This window comes from Hydra vulgaris, chromosome 13, assembly GCF_038396675.1.
Source record: "Hydra vulgaris chromosome 13, alternate assembly HydraT2T_AEP".
Lineage (NCBI taxonomy): Eukaryota > Metazoa > Cnidaria > Hydrozoa > Anthoathecata > Hydridae > Hydra > Hydra vulgaris.
In genome coordinates this window covers 11644616-11665000 of record NC_088932.1, presented here as the reverse complement: position 1 = coordinate 11665000, position 20385 = coordinate 11644616, and the positions used below count along the sequence as shown (strand labels likewise).

General features: G+C 28.9%; 4 protein-coding genes across 7 annotated transcripts in view; 3 read left to right on the top strand and 1 right to left on the bottom strand.

Annotated features, from left to right (window-relative positions):
* The window catches only part of LOC136089414 (serine/threonine-protein kinase MRCK alpha-like), an 83809-nt gene that overhangs the window by 45209 nt on the left and 18215 nt on the right, over positions 1-20385 (bottom strand). For 2 of the 3 annotated variants that reach the window (XM_065815389.1, XM_065815391.1), the window contains exon 2: positions 9741-9854. The exons of the other annotated variant lie outside the window; for it this stretch is intronic. The gene's annotated coding sequence lies outside the window, so the exon portion shown is untranslated. The remainder of the gene's footprint in view (positions 1-9740; positions 9855-20385) is intronic. 3 annotated transcript variants of the gene reach the window in all.
* LOC136089645 (uncharacterized) lies at positions 1287-2157 on the top strand. Its single transcript, XM_065815696.1, has 2 exons — positions 1287-1521; positions 1763-2157. Exons 1-2 carry the CDS (start codon positions 1287-1289, stop codon positions 2155-2157), a joined length of 630 nt encoding a protein of 209 aa, XP_065671768.1.
* LOC136089644 (uncharacterized) lies at positions 2343-4883 on the top strand. The gene is made up of 3 exons (XM_065815695.1): positions 2343-2484; positions 3509-3873; positions 4704-4883. The coding sequence occupies exons 1-3, from the start codon at positions 2343-2345 to the stop codon at positions 4881-4883; spliced, it is 687 nt and encodes a 228-aa protein (XP_065671767.1).
* Positions 16670-19400, top strand: LOC136090129 (uncharacterized). 2 transcript variants are annotated; one of them, XR_010643191.1, is made up of 7 exons: positions 16670-16881; positions 17052-17150; positions 17355-17531; positions 17830-17904; positions 18205-18406; positions 18722-18786; positions 19312-19400. XR_010643191.1 is itself a non-coding variant. In XM_065816240.1 (5 exons), the coding sequence occupies exons 1-5, from the start codon at positions 16689-16691 to the stop codon at positions 18366-18368; spliced, it is 708 nt and encodes a 235-aa protein (XP_065672312.1). In that variant the 5' UTR covers positions 16670-16688; the 3' UTR covers positions 18369-18609. The 2 variants fall into 2 exon arrangements, 1 of the variants encoding a protein (XP_065672312.1); XM_065816240.1 differs by lacking the exons at positions 18722-18786; positions 19312-19400 and having other exon boundaries at positions 18205-18609.

The window sequence follows — 20385 nt, the reverse complement described above, 5'->3', positions numbered from 1 at the left end:
AAATTAATTATTTACAAAATAAAAAAAATAGGCCTAGTTAAGATGAAGTTAATCGTCGTTAAAATGTAAGGAGATCTATGAATATGGGATGGAGATGTTGAATATGGGTAAGGAGATGTTGAATATGGGCGAATGTATTCTATAGCAAGAAGTAATGCTATTCCAGATTATATTTATTTAGGAGAAATGAATCAAATTTGTCAGTACTGTGGTCCTAAGAAATTTTCAGATGAAACACATTTTCTATGTTGCCATAAGGGTAAGGTAGCTTTGCCTCCACTTTCATCATTTACACAAGTTTTACAGGATTTATTTACAGGGAGTTGTGTAGATTGTAATGCTAATGTTAATTTTTTAAAACATATTTGAAATTATACTGCCTGTCTTTCTTTCGCTTCTTTCAAAGCAATTGCAGTTCAACCAATAAATCATGGGCCTTCATGTTTTAAAATATGTGGCCAGATTTATCATTGTGTTGGTAATCTTAGGCCAGATCAAGATATTCCACCAATATATTTTCAACTATATATATACATATATATGATCCACTTGCAGCAGTAACTTTTAGAATGCAACAACGTGGTAATGAAATTTGCTAACGTGGTTTAATATTGCAAACTATAATTACTGAACAAAGTTCATTTGCTCTTGCATTTAAAAACATTGGTAAAGTAGAAGATGAAGAAATTCGTCGAGCGGCTATAGAAGGTCGCCAAGCTTCTGTTCTAAAAATGTTTTTACATGAAGGGGGTGACTATAATTAATCTTCACACAATGAAGCTGCAGTTGTATTTGTTGGCAAAGATGGTGCTCCCCCAACTTCCAGGGAAGTTTTTATTTACCCAAGAAGTCATCCTTTAAAAGTTGTATCAAGTATGTCAGCCAACTTAGATTCTATGATTTATCCTCTATTTTTCCCAAGAGGTGATGGTGGTTGGCATAATCAGTTAGCGCATAATCCTGAGCGTGCCACACTGGTCAATTATGTTACATTATCTCAGTTCTACAATTATAGACTTTCTGTTCGGCAATTTTTCTGTTCATCATTTTATGGCAAGAAACTATTTCAGCAATATGCTGTAGATGCATATGTAAAAGTTGAAGACCAGCGTCTTGCTTTTATCAGAAATAATCAAAATAAACTGAGAAGCGAGCAGTATGATGCCTTACATGAACATGTTAACAACATTGCGAGCGAACGTAATGTTAGACCAGGGCGAGTAGTTGTTTTGCCATCATCTTAAGTAGGAAGTCCTAGAGCTTTAAAAGAAAACTTTGAAGATGCAATGGCAATTATTAAAAAGTATGGTAAACCAGATCTATTTATTACTTTTACTTGCAACCCAAAATGGCGTGAATTAACAGGAAATTTTTATCCGGGTCAGAATGCGAATGATAGATCTGATTTGGTCACTCGATTATTTAAACTCAAGTTAAATAACCTCTATAATGATATATTCAAACATGGTGTATTAGACAAAGTTGTAACGCAGGTTCAGGTTATTGAATATCAAAATCGTGGTTTGCCGCATGCCCACATTTTACTTCATTTAGCCAATGATGATAAACTTGAAACAGCGCAGGATACAATAATTTAATATGTGCAGAAAATCCAGATCCGATTGTTAATCATGAACTTTTTGATATTATTAAAACTTGCATGATTCACGGCCCATGTGGAATACTAAATCCTAATTCTCCCTGCATGAAAGATTATTTTGCAGCAAAAGTTATCCAAAATAATTTAATGCCAACACATCAGCCGTTCACAATGGTTATCCACGATATAGAGGTCGTTATGATGGGTTGGTTATCGATATTAAAGTTAACAATGTAGATGACCGTTGGGTGATACCTTATAATCCTTGGTTATCTAAGAAATATCAAGCCCACATTAATGTTGAAGCTTGCATGTCTGTAAAGGCTGTTAAATATTTGTACAAATGTATTTACAAAGGGCATGATTGCGCGAATGTTTTAATAAATGAACAGTTTAATCACAATGAAGTAAACACTTTTTTAGGTTGTTGTTATGTTAGTGCACCTGAGGCACTGTGGCGAATATTTGAGCATCCCATAAATCATATGTCAAACACTATTATCCGACTAAAGGTTAATCTTCCTGAGAATCAGACTGTGTATTTTAGAGAAGGATAAAAACAAGTGGCCTTAGATTTTGCTGCTCAACGTGATACACACCTTTGGGCATAATTTAAATTAAACTCTGAAAATGAAAGAGCGCATCGCTATTCATATGTAGACATTCCATATCACTTTAAATTTGATGCTAAATATTGTAATTGTAAGGTTAGAAAATTGGTGGAAATAAGGTGATAGTAAGAATGTATAAAGTTAGTCCAACAGGAAAATTATTTTTTCTTAGATTGTTACTTTTGCAGGCAAAAGGAGCAACATTTTGGGAGGATTTGCGTACTGTTAATGGAATAGTTCTTGAAACCTTTCGTGAAGCATGTGTTTTAAAAGGTTTGTTGCAAGATGGCACTTAATGGCAGAATACTCTTTCCGAGGCAGTTTTAACGCGAATGCATTAGCAAATTAGACAGCTGTTTTCAGTTATTTTAAACGTTTGTGAACCTGACGACCCTTTTCATCTTTGGAATACATACAAAGCTTTTATGATGGAGCATTTCATTCATCGTCATGTACTATTTATACTAGCTGAACAAGCTACAAGTGGTAAAACGCTATCTGATTATAATTTCCCTATTGATGATGAATTCATAGATTTTAATCTAGAAAATTTAAATGATAATGTTTAGCAATTAATTGACGGAGCTAATAGAATAATACCGTTTCTCAATGTCGATCAATTAAATGTAAGTAGTGCTGTCCTTGCTGCATTGAACGAGCAACCAGGTGTAGAAAATCAACATTCCAGATTATTTTTTACGGGTGGACCAGCCGGTAGTGGCAAAATTTTACATATAATTATTTGATTGGTGAAACAAACAGTAGAGGTGTTAAATCTGCTACAGCTGCATGGACCGGCGTAGCAACAACACTTCTTACTAATGGATCTACGCTGCACGGCTTATTTAAACTTCCTATCCCAATACTGGATAAGAGCACATGTAATGTCACTCCTAACTCTATTCAGGACAAATTTTAAGGCAAGTTAGTTTGTTTATGCTCGAGGAGACATCCATGATTCCCAAACACGCTTTAAATGCAATCGATCGGTTGTTAAAAGATGTTTGCAACAACAACTATCCGTTTGGTGGAAAAGTCATTCTTTTTTGTGGTGACTTTAAAAAAATATAGTCTGTTGTGAGAGGACGACTAGCTGAAATTGTAGACTCATTTATAAAATGTTCTTTACAGTGGTAATTGGTGCAGAAGTTTACATTAACTTAAAAAATGAGAAAACGTAATGGAAAAGTTGAATTTTTCCGGATGGCTGTTAAAACTTAGTAGTGGAACAATACCTGTCAAGGAGGAAGATCTTTTTAAATGAGAGGTCAAAACTTATTTAGGTGCTGATCTATAGAGACTGACAATCTTAATGAAATAAATAACTACCATGTTGAGTTTTTGAACAGCTTAACTCCTTCAGGTATGACTACTCATTGTTTAAAATTGATAATTAGTTGTGTAATTATGCTATATAGAAGTTTAGATCTTAAAGCTGGGCTATTTAATGGCACTCAAATTGAAGTTTGTGCTCTCAAAAACAATTATATTGATGCAGAGGTTTTGACAGGTGTTTCCGAAGGTAAACGGGTATTTGTTCCTAGAATTCAGTTGGCTCCGTTGGATTCTAATTTACCTTTTGTTCTCAAACGTCGCCAGTTTTCGGTCGGATTGGCATATTCAATGACAATTAATATAAGTCAAGGTCAATCGTTTGATAGAGTTAGTGTTTATATAAAAAAAAACATGTTTCTCTCATGGTCAATTATATGTAGCGTGTCCAAGAAAAAGGGCGTTTAATAGTTTGTTTTTTAAAGTTGATAAACATCCTATTCAAGGTATGGTAGTTGAAAAATGTTACACAGATAATGTTATATTTCTAATTCAATGTTTTTAATTTGTTGTTTTGAAATTTTATTTTAATTATAACTGTAAAATGTTTTAATATGTGTTTATATGTGTTATATAAAGTTATCGTATGTAATTGTAATTATTTTTACATTATGCTTATCTCAAATACCTTGCTTTTCACATGGGCAATTGTATGCAAAATGCTTGAGGACTTGGTTGTTTAATAATTCGTTTTTTAAAGTTGATAAACATCCTATTCAAGGTATGGTAGTTGAAAAATGTTACACAGATAATGTTATATTTCTAATTCAATGTTTTTAATTTGTTGTTTTGAAATTTTATTTTAATTATAATTGTAAAATGTTTTAATATGTGTTTATATGTGTTATATAAAGTTATCGTATGTAATTGTAATTATTTTTACATTATGCTTATCTCAAATACCTTGCTTTTCACATGGGCAATTGTATGCAAAATGCTTGAGGACTTGGTTGTTTAATAATTCGTTTTTTAAAGTTGATAAACATGCATTACAAGGTATGTCATTTAACAAATCTTACACAAACAATATTGTATTTACAAATGTACTCAATTTATACTGCTATGTGATTTTTTGACAATACTTTTTTACAAATAATGACAAAAGCACCTGATGCTGACGTATCGTATAATTTTTACTAATTGTTTTTGTTACTGGAAAGCCAGTTTTTGTTGCCGGAAAGCCAGCTTCTGTTAATGGGAAGCCAGTTACTGGGAAAAATCAGTCTTTGACACTGGGAAAAACCAGTTTTGTTGCTGGGAAGCCGGATTTTGTTGCTGGAAAGCCGGATTTTGTTACTGGAAAGCCGGATTTTGTTACTGGAAAGCCAGTTGTATCATGACATTCCCTGCCAACACTCTTTCATGGGCCCAATGTGTGTTTAACAAGGTTAACATTGGCCGATAAGGGTATGGGATTGCGTTAAAGATTCGACATGGGACCTATATGGGCCGCCTATTAAATAATACCATTTTTATAACTGATGGGTTGCCCATATTGGACCCACGTTGGTTTTTTATTGCGAACCCCTGTCTTTATTCTGAACGGCAATAGGTTTGAATAGTTTTTAATTGCGCCTTAAGTTAAAAACAGATGAACTGAGAAGTTACCTATATCTTAATAATTTTATCAAGTTTTTTGTTTAACACATTTAAAAAATGTGTTAAACAAAAGTCAAAGGCGTCTCATTCGTGCATGGGTGAATGAACATCTTAGGGTTGCTGCTATAGAGTTGTTTGATCATCAAAAAAATCCGTCAGATTATGATCTAAATTTTATTGATGTTTCCTCTACTACATTTGCCTTATTGAGGAAAATTTATGTATATATATATATATATATATATATATATATATATATATATATATATATATATATATATATATATATATATATATATATATATATATATATATATATATATATATATATATATATGTATTTAAGCATGCTTCAATTAAAACCATAAAAGGGTTGACAAAGATAAAATTTAAACTAAGATAAACTTTAAGCTTTTGATGCTTTTATTTGTGATGCACCTGCAATTTTGAAGTGTACGAAAAGGCATTCTGGATATTATGGCTGCAAAAGGTGTAAACAGAAAGGGGAGTACTTTAACAACAGTATAATATTTCCTGAACTTTCTTCTCCGTTAAGAACTGATGAGCAATTTAATACATTTATTTACCATGGCCATCATAATGGAAAATCTCCTTAGAAGATGTTTGTTTCTGGCACCCTTCAAGGTCAAACTTAAAGCAACTTGTTATTCGTGAGTCAAAAACCACAGAATCATAGAACAAGTTTAATGTAAGTCTTTAAAAATAGTTAATAATATGTTTCATATTTTTCTTTCACTTTTGAAATGTAAAGCATAGTGTAGCGCTTTACGTTTAAAGTTTAAAATTTTATCGAAGTGATTTCTTTTACAGCTCATTATCTCCTAAACTCTTTCTGAAAGACCTTAACTGTGAGTTGCCCCAAATGTTGTTTGAAAAACATAATAATCATTAGGGGTCTTCTACAAATACGTGTGCAGGTATCGGGGAGGGTGTACAAATATGTCAAGGGGGATTTGTTAAAGCCAATGAGTACATTCGTGGTTTGACTTTTTTTTATTCGATATCTTTTTTTTTTTTTTTTTTTTTTTTTTATTTGTTTATTTCGCCGTTAAATAACTTTTACAATTTACAAGCTTTATAAATAAAATAAAAAAACTGGCGGGGCAAGTAGAAGACATTATTTTGTCTTATCACCGAGCCCCAATCGTACGTATTTACAATAGCCGGATAATATATTTATACTTTACAAACTATTTATTAAAAATTATAAATGTAAAAATAAATAACAATTAGTTTAAGAAATACTTCAAGAACAATATTCATGTTAAGAGTAATAATCAAGTAAACAAGAAAAACTGAAAGAAAAGTAAAAAACAAAAACAAAAAATAAATAAATTAATTAAAGAGCACGTATTATCAAGAGCCACACTATATACGTATATTATACAAAGTATTTGTTGAAGAATATGAAAATAAAATTTTTAACAATTTGTAATAAAGTAATATTTAAATAAAGAACAAAAAATTCAAAATAAAAGAGTACCTAATTTAAAAAAAAAATCGTTTTATGTGTGTATATTTCTAACCAATTTAATTAAAAGTAAAATAAATAACAACTCATTAATAGTTAAGTAAAATGTTGAAAAACTAAGATTTCACCAATAACTTTTAAGATTAGAGGAAACACCATAACTCAAATAATGAAAAAACTAACAAACAAAAATTGATAAATTGATAAATTCTGATACATATTTTATATAATTGATTTTTAGTTTAAAAGAGGCATTTAAAATCGGATATATTAAAATCCATATGTAATAACACCTGTTTCGATTCTTTTTTAAACTGATGTATACTAACTTTTTCCGTATTTGCAATATTAGGAAACTTTTTCCACAAATAGGGTCCACGATATTGAATTGAATATGTAATTTGTTTTGAATTATATTTAGGGACAATGTAGTTATTATTTGAAAATTTTGTCGGATATTTATGCTCTACTTTTTCAAAATAGGACTGAAATATTTTAGGAGATAGTCCCATTTTTGTTTTATACATAAACATTAAAACTTGATGTAAGTTTATTTTATAAACATTTAATGCGCCCAGTATACGCAGAAGAGGCTCGCATGGTACAATTTTATCAGCTCCAAATAATATTCTGCAGGCATGTTTTTGTTTACTGTACAATTTTTTTAATTTTGTATGATTTGTACTTGCCCATGCAATATTACAATAAATCAAATGACAATGAATGAAAGAAAAATATAAACTTTTTAAAGATTTATTATTTAGAAATGGTTTAGCCCTATATATCATGGCAATATTTTTTGATAACTTTTTCTCAATGCTTTTTATATGATCACTCCAACGTAAATGTTCATCTAATATTACGCCCAAAAAGTTAACTGAAGTTTCTCTTTTAATGTTAGCGTTATTGATTATTAGATTTGGGAGTTTAATTGGAATATTTTCTAATTTATTTACTTTATGAAATAAAATAAATTTGGTTTTCTCCACATTTAGAGACAGTTTATTACTTATAAACCATTCATTAACCTTACCCAACTCTTCGTTAGCTGTTTCAAAAAGTGTTTTAATATCTCTGTGAGAATAAAAAAGATTGGAGTCATCTGCAAAAAAAATACAGTTTAAGAAGTGTGTTGCTAGATTTAGATCATTTATATATACTAAGAATAATAAGGGTCCTAAAATAGAGCCCTGGGGGACACCACAAGTTACAGCATATGGAATTGTTTGTTTTTGCGCATATTGGATGAATTGCATTCTATTGGTCAAATAGCTTTTGAACCAAAGTAAGTTATCTTCTAAACAAGATTTTCCGTTTACTGTTTAGATTAGTGTCCCATATCTTCTATATCTTCTAAACCAGACTTTCCGTTTACTATTTAGATTAGTGTCCTTTCGTGGGTTTCGACACGGCGCTAAAGCATTAAGAACTAAAGCATCAAAATAAGTCTAAGATTTCTTTTACGTTTATCAACGCTTCGGTATGGTCGTTTTCTATATTTTCTACTATCTGTTTAATCTGTTTATAAATAAACAGATTAAATCAATGATTTTCTGTTTTTATTTAAAGTTTTTTATTTTTTTATTCCCTGCGTTTAGATGTTAAGAAAAATAAAATTACGAACATGTTCGGTAAAGCATTATTTTTTAATATTTAATTGATATACCGTTTTGCAATGTTTGTTTGTTTTTGAAATAAGCTCTTATCAAATTTTAGAAGCTTCAGACGATATGATTTTCGGGGTTTTGAGTAAGTTTTTAATTCTTTTAATTTTTAAGTCAACCTTTCTTGTTAAAATACCCCATCTAGCTTTGTCTGAGTATGTTGTTAAAAATTACCTCTTCATTGTTTGATTAGTGTTCATATTCTTATATACAGAAGGGTAGTAATGGATAGGCTGGATCACCAATAAGATAATTAGGTATCTTCTCTACTATTTTTGTCGCTTTTTGAAACGTTTGAGGAAGAATAGCTTTTTTTAACTTTATATTTATTGATGAGTTTGCAAACACTTTAGCATCATGTACACTTCCTGGCCACATGCACTCAGCATCCATGAAATAGCCTTTGTAATCGCATACAGCTTGAAGACTAAGAGAAAAATGTTGCTTATAGCAAAAAAAATCGTGTGAGTTAGTTAATGGACGACGAATAGGGATATGGGTGCCATTAATGCATCCAAAGGCTTGTGTCATACCAAATTTACTTTCAAACTCTGATACTTTATTTCACATTTCAGTTTGGTTTCTTGGAAGAAATAGATAATTTGGCCCAAGATACTTTGATATTGCCTAACAAACTGAAATTATAACGGCAGAAGCAGTGCATACTGCAATTCCAAAAGTATTTGTAGTCATTCCCAAAGATCCAGCATTTTTTAAGTAATATAAAGTAATAGCTACTTTTTTATCAGCTGATAGTGCTCTAGAGTTAGGCGAAAAAGGGTCTGGAGATAAATAAGGGCTTATCTCTGAAACCAAATTCATGAAAAGAAACCGTGAAAGTCTAAAATTTTTTTTCCATACATCAATTGGAGCTACACCAGTTATTATATTATCCCACCATAAATCAGTTCTGCCAGTTTTAAACCAGCAACTACGATTTTTTCTTTTAAGGCGCCTCTCTCTTGCTTGTGTCATCTTTTGAAGTGATTGTGATCGTTTTCGTGAAAGAATAATATTTAAAAAATTATCAAATTTAAATTTGTGAAGCTTGTATAATACTATTAGGCTTTTAAGAAGCATTATTTGTGTTATAACACCAGTTAAACATTGTTAAAATGCAATGTGTTTTTTTGTCGATAGCCGCTATCTTTAAAGTTATTTTTTTACCCATAAAAATTCATATCAGCCCAATTTTAAAACTGGCTCGTTTAACGGGCTAGCTCGGCAAACGGGCTAGCCCTTTTCCATATAAAAGACCCTTAATAAAATATAATTTTTTTAATGGTAACTTAAATAAAATGTAACTATTGTCAACAATCTCAAGAAGTTTTATTTCGTTCTTTCTAAGTTTAATTAGTTTTTTCTTTTACTCAATATGTATTAATTAAATGAATGTAAATGTGCTTTTATTTCCTCTTGATCAGAATAAAATACAAACTAACCTTGTTATTGTTTGGTTTCCTGTAAACTGCACTTTTCATTTTTATTTTTAAAATTTTGCATTCAATCTAGGTAGGTAGGTAATAAAACCCAATTATCGTAGCTTCTTACCTAAACTGTAATCATTAAAGTGTAATGTAATAAGTGAGTGAACATTAAATAATGTAGTAAGTAAGTGAACATTAATTTTTAAGTTTCATAATTTCGCGGAGCACATGCATCTACCTCGCGGAGCACCGGTTAAGAACCACTCTATTATAATCTTAAATAATTTTTAATTACTTAAAAAATATATCTATGTTAAATTACATCAGGTTGTAGAAAATATCTATAGTTTAATGAAAAGGTTATAGACTGTTAGAGCAGATTAAATTGATCAAAGATCTAATTAATCTAATTAATAACCTACTACCTAAGTGAAAATTTACTATCAATTGTTTGCTTGTTTTTCTGTTTACTTGACAACAATGAAGAGAGAGGTAGTAAGTTTAAAAGGATTTTTAATTTTTATAAAGTAACTTAAATGTTTTTCAAAATATTTTTGTTGACTTTAAAGTAAAACATTAGGTTTTTATAATTTTATACAATAAGCCTAAGAACTTAGTTCCTACTTAAAATTATATTGTCAATAATAAAGAGAAGAAATTTATAATTCTCAACAAGACAGATTTTTATTATTTTAAATTAAGTTAGTTTAATTAAAAATTATTTTCTTTAGTTGGTCAAGAGAGAGCTAATAAAGGTATTAGTTACATTAGTTAAGTGAATTTATTTTAAAAAAGTTAAGTAGACATTTTAACGTCTATACATTTAAGTGCTTTTATTGTTTAGACACAGAATTAAAGACTGAAATAAGTCAGTGTTTTTGCTATTCGATATTTGTTAATAGGAATTTGTTTATTTGTACTGTAACTGGAATTTTAAAATTTCAAGTTCTTTAGTTTTATTTAATTTTTTATTTTAGGAGAGTTAGAAAAAAAACTAAGTACTTATATGATTAATGTAGTTAAAAAAAATGAAACATTTAAATCTGTACCTCAAAAGTCAAAAGCCGGTTGTCACATTTTAGAAATTGTCCAGGAGAGAGGAAATAGTAAAATAATTAGTCTTTATTAGCTTATTCTTGATGGTTGACTTTATGTTATTTTTTTCGTGTTTTACTTAATTTATCTTGTGGCACATAAAATACAATTTTGACGAAAATAAAAAGTTAAATAAAAAAAGTTAAAAGTTATCTCTGGACACAAAAGATTTTCCTTTGAACATTGTGGGGACACCAGACCCTTTTATATTGACCAAACTTTAACCACATTATCGTAGGACAATAGTCTTTATACCTCTGTAGATTCTGAAAAAACTAAAAGGTCTCATACATAACAAAAGGTTTGTCATTATGGGCTTGACGATCTTAGAAAAAGATTGTGCCACTTGTTATTGCTTAAATTCTTCTTTTTTTTTAAAAAAAAATATATCAAAAATTTTTGTTTATAAGAATTATTCGCATATTTCAAGGTATATGCTGGTGTAAAAGGAAAGCTTCAGGATTATGCGTAATTGCTTGCTTGCTTTTTAGTAATATAGTATCTTTGTACTAATTCTTTTTTTTTCGATTTTTTTTTTATTTTTCTCAAGCAATGCAATAATAAAAAGTTGAAGTAGGATTTTTTGAACCAACGAATTTTATTTTATTAAGTCTTTAGAAAAAAGTTTTATATTATATAGTGTTACGTTTTTTAATTTTTGTTGTCTTGTATTTACATTATAGACTAGGGGCTTGGTGGTAAGACTAATTATGTCTTCTTCTTGCCCCGCTATATTTATTTATAAAATGCTTTACGACTTTAATAAATTTAAATGGCAAAAAAAAAAAGAAAAATCATTTTCACAAAAAAATGGATAACCGACCTTTGTCTTCTGAGGTACAGATTTTAAGATATAAAGTTTTTTTTAGTTTATAGTTTTGGTTTAGTTTATAGTTAATTTTAGTTTACTTTTTGTTAGTTTTAGCTTCAGTTATCTTTTTTCTTACTTTAGACAACTTTATTGAAGAAATGAGGGGATTAGGTAAAAAAAATATTAAATATACATTTATTTATATGTAAATATTACTTTATCAATTATTCTGAGGTAGGTTTTCTGTATTTAGTGTTTGGTAGAAGCATAACTAGTAGGGCTGTGTTTTAAATTTTATATATTTTTTATGGAGAAGTATGTGCAATATGTGAAAGAATTATTTAATAAAAATATGATGTTTTCTTTTCACTCATATTTTTAATAAAATTAAATTTTTCACAAGTTTAGCCCTTTTTAATTTACTCCCTTTTTCATTTTTAATTTTTGTTTTTATTTTTAGCATCTTCTTCGTCATGTGAAAATTGTGAGGTTATGCTTTATATTTTAATTTAAAAAAATTGCAAACATTTTTAATTTTTATTATATTTTCCTATTAGTAATTATAGAGCCGTTAACATTTGAGGATATTCTAAGTTATCGCTCCCAACACCCAGGACCTCTCTCGGAAATGTCCTTTAATAAGTGGCGTAGTAATGGCGGTATGGATGAGCCATCCTTTAAACGGAGGGCCATCCATACCGGGGTGTTGGGAGACACCATAGAAAAAACAGCAACCAAAAGGTTGTAAATGTCTTTTGTCAGTGAAAATATTATATCTTTTTTATTGCAGCTTTTTCTTCGGTGATTTATTTTTAATTTTTTTTTTAATTTGCAATTTTTTTTTTTAATTTGTAATTTTTTTTTATAATATATTGTATGTATATTTAGTTTGTTTTTGTCTTTTTTAATTAAAATTTTATTTGTTTTTCACCAATTAAACTTATATATAGTTAAATTGATTCATTACCCAATCATCATAATATGATGCTACATTATATTGTTAAAAATAATTACTTAGTAGTTTAGTTTATTAAACTCACTGCTTTTAAAATTTACTACAAGTCAAGAAAATATATTTAGCTATATAAATGCAATTTATTTATATCTCAATTTGATTTTTTAGCTTTAATGTTTTTAATTTGGCTCCTTAAAGCATTTGTTATTTTGCTTTTTAATTAAAATATTTTAAATCTATTGTAATGTCTTTTAAATTTAACTAAAGTTCACTAAAAGCCAATGTAAAATAACGTCATAAAACAACACCGACAAGCTGCATCATGACAGCAGTTTAAGTATGACAACTGAATAACGAAAAGCAGGTAAAATGTTTACCTGCTTTTCTTTTTTTTGTTTTTTTTTTTGTTTTATGTCTACTTGTCTGTTACAATTTTTAATTTAGGTTTGTCATATGACGCATTAATGCAATTTAAAATATCAAAGTTTACATATTTTTTACAATTTGTTATACACATGTTTGATTGTAAATTAAGTTTTTTTTGTTTGAAACGTATTTTTACTAAATTGCTTAGTTATTTATAATAAATTTATTTAGTTGAGTGCATTTAACGTTTTAAAGACAATTTCCTTTTTTAAAGAAACATGTATCAAGAGGATACCAAAAAATTAATAACTCATGTATAATTTACGTTCACTTTATATTAATCTTATTAATTAAAGTTCATGTTATAAAAAATATAACAAGAATTTAGCTTTAATTTTTCGTCAATTTAAAGCACAAAGAAGTGCTATTATTTTGTGTCAGTAACTAAAAACGTGTTGAGTTAAACTTGGTAATGTCGAGGAAAATGGTTCTGCCTTACACTGTATGACCTATGTCAGTTGTAAATTACTTAAATAACGTTAAGTAATTAATAAATTATTTTACCTTCAGATACTTTTTATTTTAATTTTACAAATGGTTTAATTTTTTAATTTGAAGGCGTTTTTCTAATAGGGTATTAGCTAAGGTTTCGCAACTTTAAATTGTGGAATACAGCCACTTTAAATTAAGTAACAGGCCGCCCATAACCCGTATTAGTGGTTGCTTTCTGCTAGTATATATTAATATACCTTGATTACATATAGCTATAACATATTAATAAAATAAATACAATTAAAGTATTGAAACTCTATTACAATATTTCACCAATAAATATTTCAGTAATATGTTTTGACAATATATCTCTTGAAGTTATGCAAGTTGAATTAGATCATAGCTATTTAAATTTTTTTTTTTTTCTTTTTTTTTGTAGTTATTTAGGTGCTCCCAGAAGTCTTTACGGTCTTATAACAGAGCAGCGCGGAAGAGTATTTAAAAAGAAGTTCACGCCTCCTTCCGTACCAATGTCGTTTAATGGGCTAGAGCTGGCATCGAACCTCGGACCTCTGGGTTCTGAGAGAACTCCAACCACAGCGCAAAGGCTGCTTCATTTACAAAAAGTTTACAAACTTCTTGTAAACAGAAACAACTAATCAGTAATTATTTTTTAAACAAAAGTAAACAGAAAAATAAGTGGGGTACACAGCCCGAGATAAAGCAAAAAATAGATCATTTTAATAACTAATTTTAAATTTTCTTATAAAAAAATTGACATTTCAAAGATAAAATCTATTTAAAGATTAAAACCACCTAATGGTTTGCTTAATTTATTCCCTGATACCCAGCCGGCACTCGACGCATTATCGACGTCGATTTTAGATCGATATTGAGTCGCAACGTCGTGCGACTTAATTTTGACTCGGTTTAGACCAAGTTGAAGTTTTTTAAAGCCCAGAAATCGTTGCGGCAAAAAAGTTTTTTTACCACGAGATAAAAACATGAATTCCAACGAAAGAGTTAGAAAGCATAGACAAAGAAAAGCATTTTTACAATCAGCTGTGGAAAGTATTATAACGTCCTCTTCTTCTGAAAATGAATCTATTTCATTTCAGTTCAATAATTCGCATGAGGTTTTTACTGATGATAGGAGTGAATTAAATGAATCACTGAATGATGATAATTATGATCATCATTCAAACTTTTTGGAAAACTTCGAGTCTGATTCTGTTATGAGTGTTGAGCTACAAGAAGATCATAACGATGAAGATGTTGTAGACCTACAGACTGAACTTGCAGTTTGGAGTACTTCAAGTATGTGTACACGAGATTCTTTAAACCAACTTCTTGCAATTCTTTGCAGAAACGGGCATCCAGAACTTCCAAAAGATTCGCGAACATTGTTAAAAACACCAAGGTCTGTAACTTCATATTCTAAGTGTGGTGGAGATTTTTTTCATTTGGGTATTGAATCTGGTATTAAAAGGATTTTTGATAGTATAGTTATAACTAACGAAGTAACTCAAAATGTTGAATTAATTGTAAACATTGATGGACTGCCATTGTTCAAATCTTCAAGTCTAGAATTATGGCCAATTCTTTGTCGTTTTAAAGGTTTGAAACCTTTTATTGTTTCAGTATACTGTGGCACCAAGAAGCCTATTTCCATCAATGAGTTTTTGAAAGACTTTTTAATGGAATACCAGCTATTGAAGACTGAAGGATTTCTTCACAAAAACAATAGATACACAGTCTCTATTAAAGCATTTGTATGTGACGCACCTGCTAGAGCATTCATTAAGTGTATCAAAAGTCATACAGGATATTATTCTTGTGAGCGATGCATAAATAAAGGCTCATATGATGGACGAGTTGTCTTTCACAAAAATAATTGTATTACAAGAAATGACCTAGATTTTAGTCTATTGAAATATGAAGTTAAACACCAAAAAGCTAAATCTCCTCTCATTAATTATAATTTTCCTTGTGCTACTGGATTTGTCTTAGACTATATGCATTTGGTTTGTTTGGGTGTTATGAGACGAATTTTGAACATTCTGACCGATGGTCCAAGATTGTGTAAAATATCAATTCAGCAAATTAATTGTTTATCAGAGAGTATGACATCATTAAATAATCAAACGCCTAGTGAATTTGCTCGTCAACCTCAACCTTTAAAGTATTTAAAACGATGGAAAGCAACTGAATTCAGGGAATTTCTTTTATATAGTGGTCTTGTTGTACTTCGAAGAGTTGTAAAAAAAGAAGTCTACATCCATTTCCTTTGTCTTTCAATAGCTATTAGAATAATGCTGAGTTCAAATAATGAGTATCGAAATTCTCTGTTGGAATATGCTCATCATTTGCTTGTATATTTGTTTCTACAGCAAAAAATATTTATGGTAATAAATTTAATACATATAATGTTCATAATCTAATTCATCTCCAAGATGATGTAGCAAATTATCAGTTACCACTTGATTCAATTTCTGGATTTGCTTTTGAAAATCACCTCCAAATCTTAAAGAAACTTGTTTGTAATGCCACAAATCCTGTAAGTCAAATTATCAAGGGAACACATGAGTTGGAAAGTTGTGGAGCTAGATATTCTGAAAAAACTTTGTACACTAAAATAAGTATAAAGCATAAAGATAGTTGGTTTTTACTGAAGTGTGGAAATTACGCTAATATAAAAGAAATAAATGACAACAATATTTATATATGTGAGATTTACAGAAAAGATAGCATGGAAAGTTTCTTTCTTGAACCCTGTGATTCCAAGAATTTTAATATTGCACTTCTAAAGGAAAGATCACTTAATCTTACATGTAAACTGAATGAAAGAGATGACATTTTCTGTAAAGTTGTTGTCATGCCATATGGTGATCATGGTCTAGTGTTTATTCCTCTTGTTCATGATGTCAATTGGAATTAAAAAATATATTTTTGTTTTCCTTTTCTTTTTTTTAAGAACTGCATTACAAGAGTATTTTTAGTTTTAGTAAAATCTGTTTTTTTTCTGCTAATTTTTCACTACAAAAATTAGTTGATAAGCCTTTTTTGAAATTATTAAAGAGTAAGACCTAAAAAAAATTTAATTATTTTCAAATTTAAATAAAATTGACTTTTGCAAAAATCGTATTTTTATGTCTTTTTTTTTATGGAAAAATAACTTTGTATAATTAAGATTTTAATAACCAATTTAGTTTTTGCAATAGCAATTAAAACTTATTACCTAATAATGTCTCATGCTCGTGGTGTTTGGATAGAAGATGGTATTGAAACAGAAGGTGTTGTTCCATGTAACTGGATAATTAATAATAAATTGTATTGGCCCAATGGCGTATCTGTAGTAAGACACTTCCAACTTTTAAGTAAGCCGGATATCACAAAATGGAAACAGTACAAATATTTGTCAACAAAGTGTGTAGGAGGTTGGTAGTTTATTACTTTCTTAAAAACTACTTTTAATATAATCTCTATATTAACAAGAAAACCCACAAATAATTTGTAAGTTAACTATGAAGAATTAAAATAAATTCTTTGTAAATTCTGAATAAAAAGTTGCAGAGTTTTTACAATTATTTTTTTGATTAACTTCTAGATGAACAAACATGTCATGATTATGAGTTCATAACAACACAGGAGGAAAAAAGTGCTTCCGAAGAATCTTTGCAAGAAAGTTCTAATGAAGAAGACAATAGTATGTTATAAACAATATGTGAAAACTTAACTTTTCAATGTTTTATTGTTATTAAAAATATTATTTATATTATATATTATTTCTATAATGTATTAAATATTAAATTATTAAAAAACTATATTTGCAATAATAAAGGGTAGCTTTAAAATATTTAAAATAGTTGTCACAAATAATTTTGCAACTGGTTTTGGTATATTTTTTTAGTTGTTGTACCCATATTTCCAAGTGTTGTGTCTCCACAATTAACTCTAAAATCTAAACCCCAACTATCAACATTAAAAAAATCCTGTAGCATTAAAAAAATAGGAATGAAAAAATCAATTCAATGTGATAGAAGTGTATCACCAAGTTTAAAAAGCATGAGGAAGATTGCAATACCATGTAAGTAATGAAACTTTTTTTTTTTTTTTCTAGATTTTTTAGTTTTTGAAACTCCTGATTGTTCTTTTATGACATTTAATTTTAACTACCTCTATTATTATCCTCAACGTGCAAATATATCAAATATTTCTTTGAGTTTTGTTGTTGGTATTGTTGTTCTTTATTTATTATCTTTGTTATAAATATCATCTTTTATACTTCTTAAATTGTTTGTTTTTATAAATCAATAAAACTCTCTGCATCAAACAATAAGTTTTTTTGTATATTTTATTACATTCTTTTTATTAAATATCCTTAGCACGGAAACTAAATCAAATCACACACCCAGAGGTGAAACGTAGACATGGCTATAACTATCCCTTAACAAATGAGAGTAAGTTTTATATTGTTTTAATTGTTTAGGAATATAGCATTAGTGTCAGTGTTAAACTAAGTATATGTAGCAGTATTTTTTTATTTAAGGAAGTAATTTGAATTCATTAATGATTTAGTTGAACTTGAACTCGAGTTTATGCTTTTGTTAGAATATCATCTTTATTTTATATATAATACAAATATTATAATTTGTTGTTTGTAATCATAACATTTTGCTTCCTTTTTTTTTTTTTTTTTTTTTTTTGCTTTTTTCATCTTTACACCGTCACAGTCAACCAATCTTTTGAATTCTTTTTAGTATTTCAAAAAACCGTGATTAATCTTTTAACACAAATTTCAAACAAACTTGAAGATGTCACAATTTGTGGTTGTAGCAGCATAACTAAAAAACACAGATGCCATCAAATGATGAAAGCTTCAAATTTTGCCATATTAATTCTATGGAAGAACTTCATAAGTTAAATAGCGATTTAAATGATGATGCAAATTTTACTTCTTTTGTAAGTAATATTGATTTTTAAGTTTACAAATGTAATATTATATTATTATAAGAAACGGTGTATAAGGATTGAGCTGTTTATTTTGAAAGTTATTGATAACAATGATTACAATGTAACGGTATCTCCTCATTTGTGAAATTTTCACAAATGAGGAGATACTGTTTATTGTATAAATGCTATAAAGGAAATGGTAAAAACAACAATTCAACTTAACGCAACAAATCCAAAAAGATTTTAGTAGAATTAATCATAGATTAGTCATCATAGACTTATCATCATTAAGCGTAGTATGTAACTTATGTTTTATTTTTATAGAAAACACAACTATCACGAATTGGTGGAAAGTCCATAAAAATAAACATTAAAAATATTTTGCAAAGGTATGCTACCAGGGTTGAATTAAGCGATCATGATTTGCAAAATCGGGAAAAATATCTGGTCTTCAAAATTTTAGTTTATACAAAGCTGTGTACTTTGATTTCAAGGAGCAAATTATCTTAGCTCAAGGGTCGTCATTTTTTTCCAGCTTGGGCAAAAATACATACATATAAAAACTATTGTTTCTAAACAATATTGTTTAGAAACAATAGTTTTTTATATTTAAACATTTTTGCCCAAGCTGGAAACAAGTGACATCACTTGTGACGTTTTTGAGAATAAGTTTCACAAGAAAATCAAATAATGTACATTATTGATAATATTACTTGTGAGCATTACTACCAAACTATGTTTTAATGAAGCACATTTTTTATATAATCAAGTATTTGTCAAAATGTTTTAAGTCTTAAATTTAATACTATTTAATAATAAATGGTATTAAATTTAAAATATGAAAGTAATATTTATAGTTTTTGGTTTTTTTCTTCTGTCTGTCTTAATAAATAAACCTGTTTTTTTAATTTCAGTTTTTTACCAAATGCTACACAAGCATAATGTAATATGCATGGATCAGGTGCGAAGTTTGGGTTATTAAAATCTAACATCTACAGAGCAATAGTTGGTGAGCTATAATCTTTTTTATTAATATCAAACTTATTGTTGATATTACTATTTACACTATTTTTAGTTTTATTATTATTTGGACTCCTATATTTCTAAGGCCTAGTTAAATACCTAATTAGGTAATTTGTAGTCAAATCAGATTAACTCTTTCGTTACCGATACCCCGCATAGCGGGTAATAAAAAATGTCGTTAAAATACCAGTACCCCACATAGCGTGTGATGAAGAGTTTTGTTTTCTGTCGACCCCTTGTTTTTCGAGCGACTTTAAAACTTAGCTTAAGAGAAACTAGAATAATAATCTGATAATATATCGAAAACCGAATTAAAAAGGCTTTGTTTGATTAGCTGATATTCGATTTTGAAAAATGGCTAATTTATCGTCTTTACGCAAAAAAAAAATCTCAAATATGGACGAAATTTTAAACTTTATGCATGAAGAAAGTGACGAAGATAGCAATAAAGATATTGATCTTGGTTATTCTGACTTTAGTAATGACGAGGATAATAATTTGATAGAATTTGAAGTTGAAAACATTATGACATCTACTAATATTCAAAGAAAAGTTAAAAATACAATTAAAAACATCAACAATGTTGATAAATTGGAAGCTGCTGTTCCTTTTTCTAATTCAATTTTGCCATTATTTAACGATACAGACAGTGAAAGCTCTGCTGCTTCAAGTACAAGTGACAGCGAAATTGAGACTTTTGTCACTTATAAAAAGAGCCCACGTACAAGAGGTGGAGGTACCAGGCGTGTACGTGTTCGAGGTGGTATTGGTATTAAATGTAACAAAGTAATTTCTGTTGAAAGTGTTACTGATTCTATGCATATTACTCATAGAGAAGCTATTACTGATGATGCTGCTTTCAATGTCAATATACTAAATAATGGTGTCCAAGGTAGTATACATAATCATCGTCATGGTAGAGTTTGTAGTCGTGGTAAAGGTCGTAATCGTAGTCAAAAACCTCT

Excerpts from the sequence above, each read along its gene's own strand:
- LOC136090129 (XM_065816240.1), top strand. The coding sequence starts at position 16,689 with ATGTCTCATGCTCGTGGTGTTTGGATAGAAGATGGTATTGAAACAGAA. Across the intron at positions 17,151-17,354 it reads TTCTAATGAAGAAGACAATA|TTGTTGTACCCATATTTCCA; the intron begins GTATGTTATAAA and ends ATATTTTTTTAG. Across the intron at positions 17,532-17,829 it reads GAGGAAGATTGCAATACCAT|CACGGAAACTAAATCAAATC; the intron begins GTAAGTAATGAA and ends AAATATCCTTAG.
- LOC136089645 (XM_065815696.1), top strand. The coding sequence starts at position 1,287 with ATGGCAATTATTAAAAAGTATGGTAAACCAGATCTATTTATTACTTTT. Across the intron at positions 1,522-1,762 it reads TATTGAATATCAAAATCGTG|CCGTTCACAATGGTTATCCA; the intron begins GTTTGCCGCATG and ends CCAACACATCAG.
- LOC136089644 (XM_065815695.1), top strand. The coding sequence starts at position 2,343 with ATGTATAAAGTTAGTCCAACAGGAAAATTATTTTTTCTTAGATTGTTA. Across the intron at positions 2,485-3,508 it reads TGAAGCATGTGTTTTAAAAG|AGACTGACAATCTTAATGAA; the intron begins GTTTGTTGCAAG and ends GCTGATCTATAG. Across the intron at positions 3,874-4,703 it reads AAGGTCAATCGTTTGATAGA|CCAGTTTTTGTTGCCGGAAA; the intron begins GTTAGTGTTTAT and ends GTTACTGGAAAG.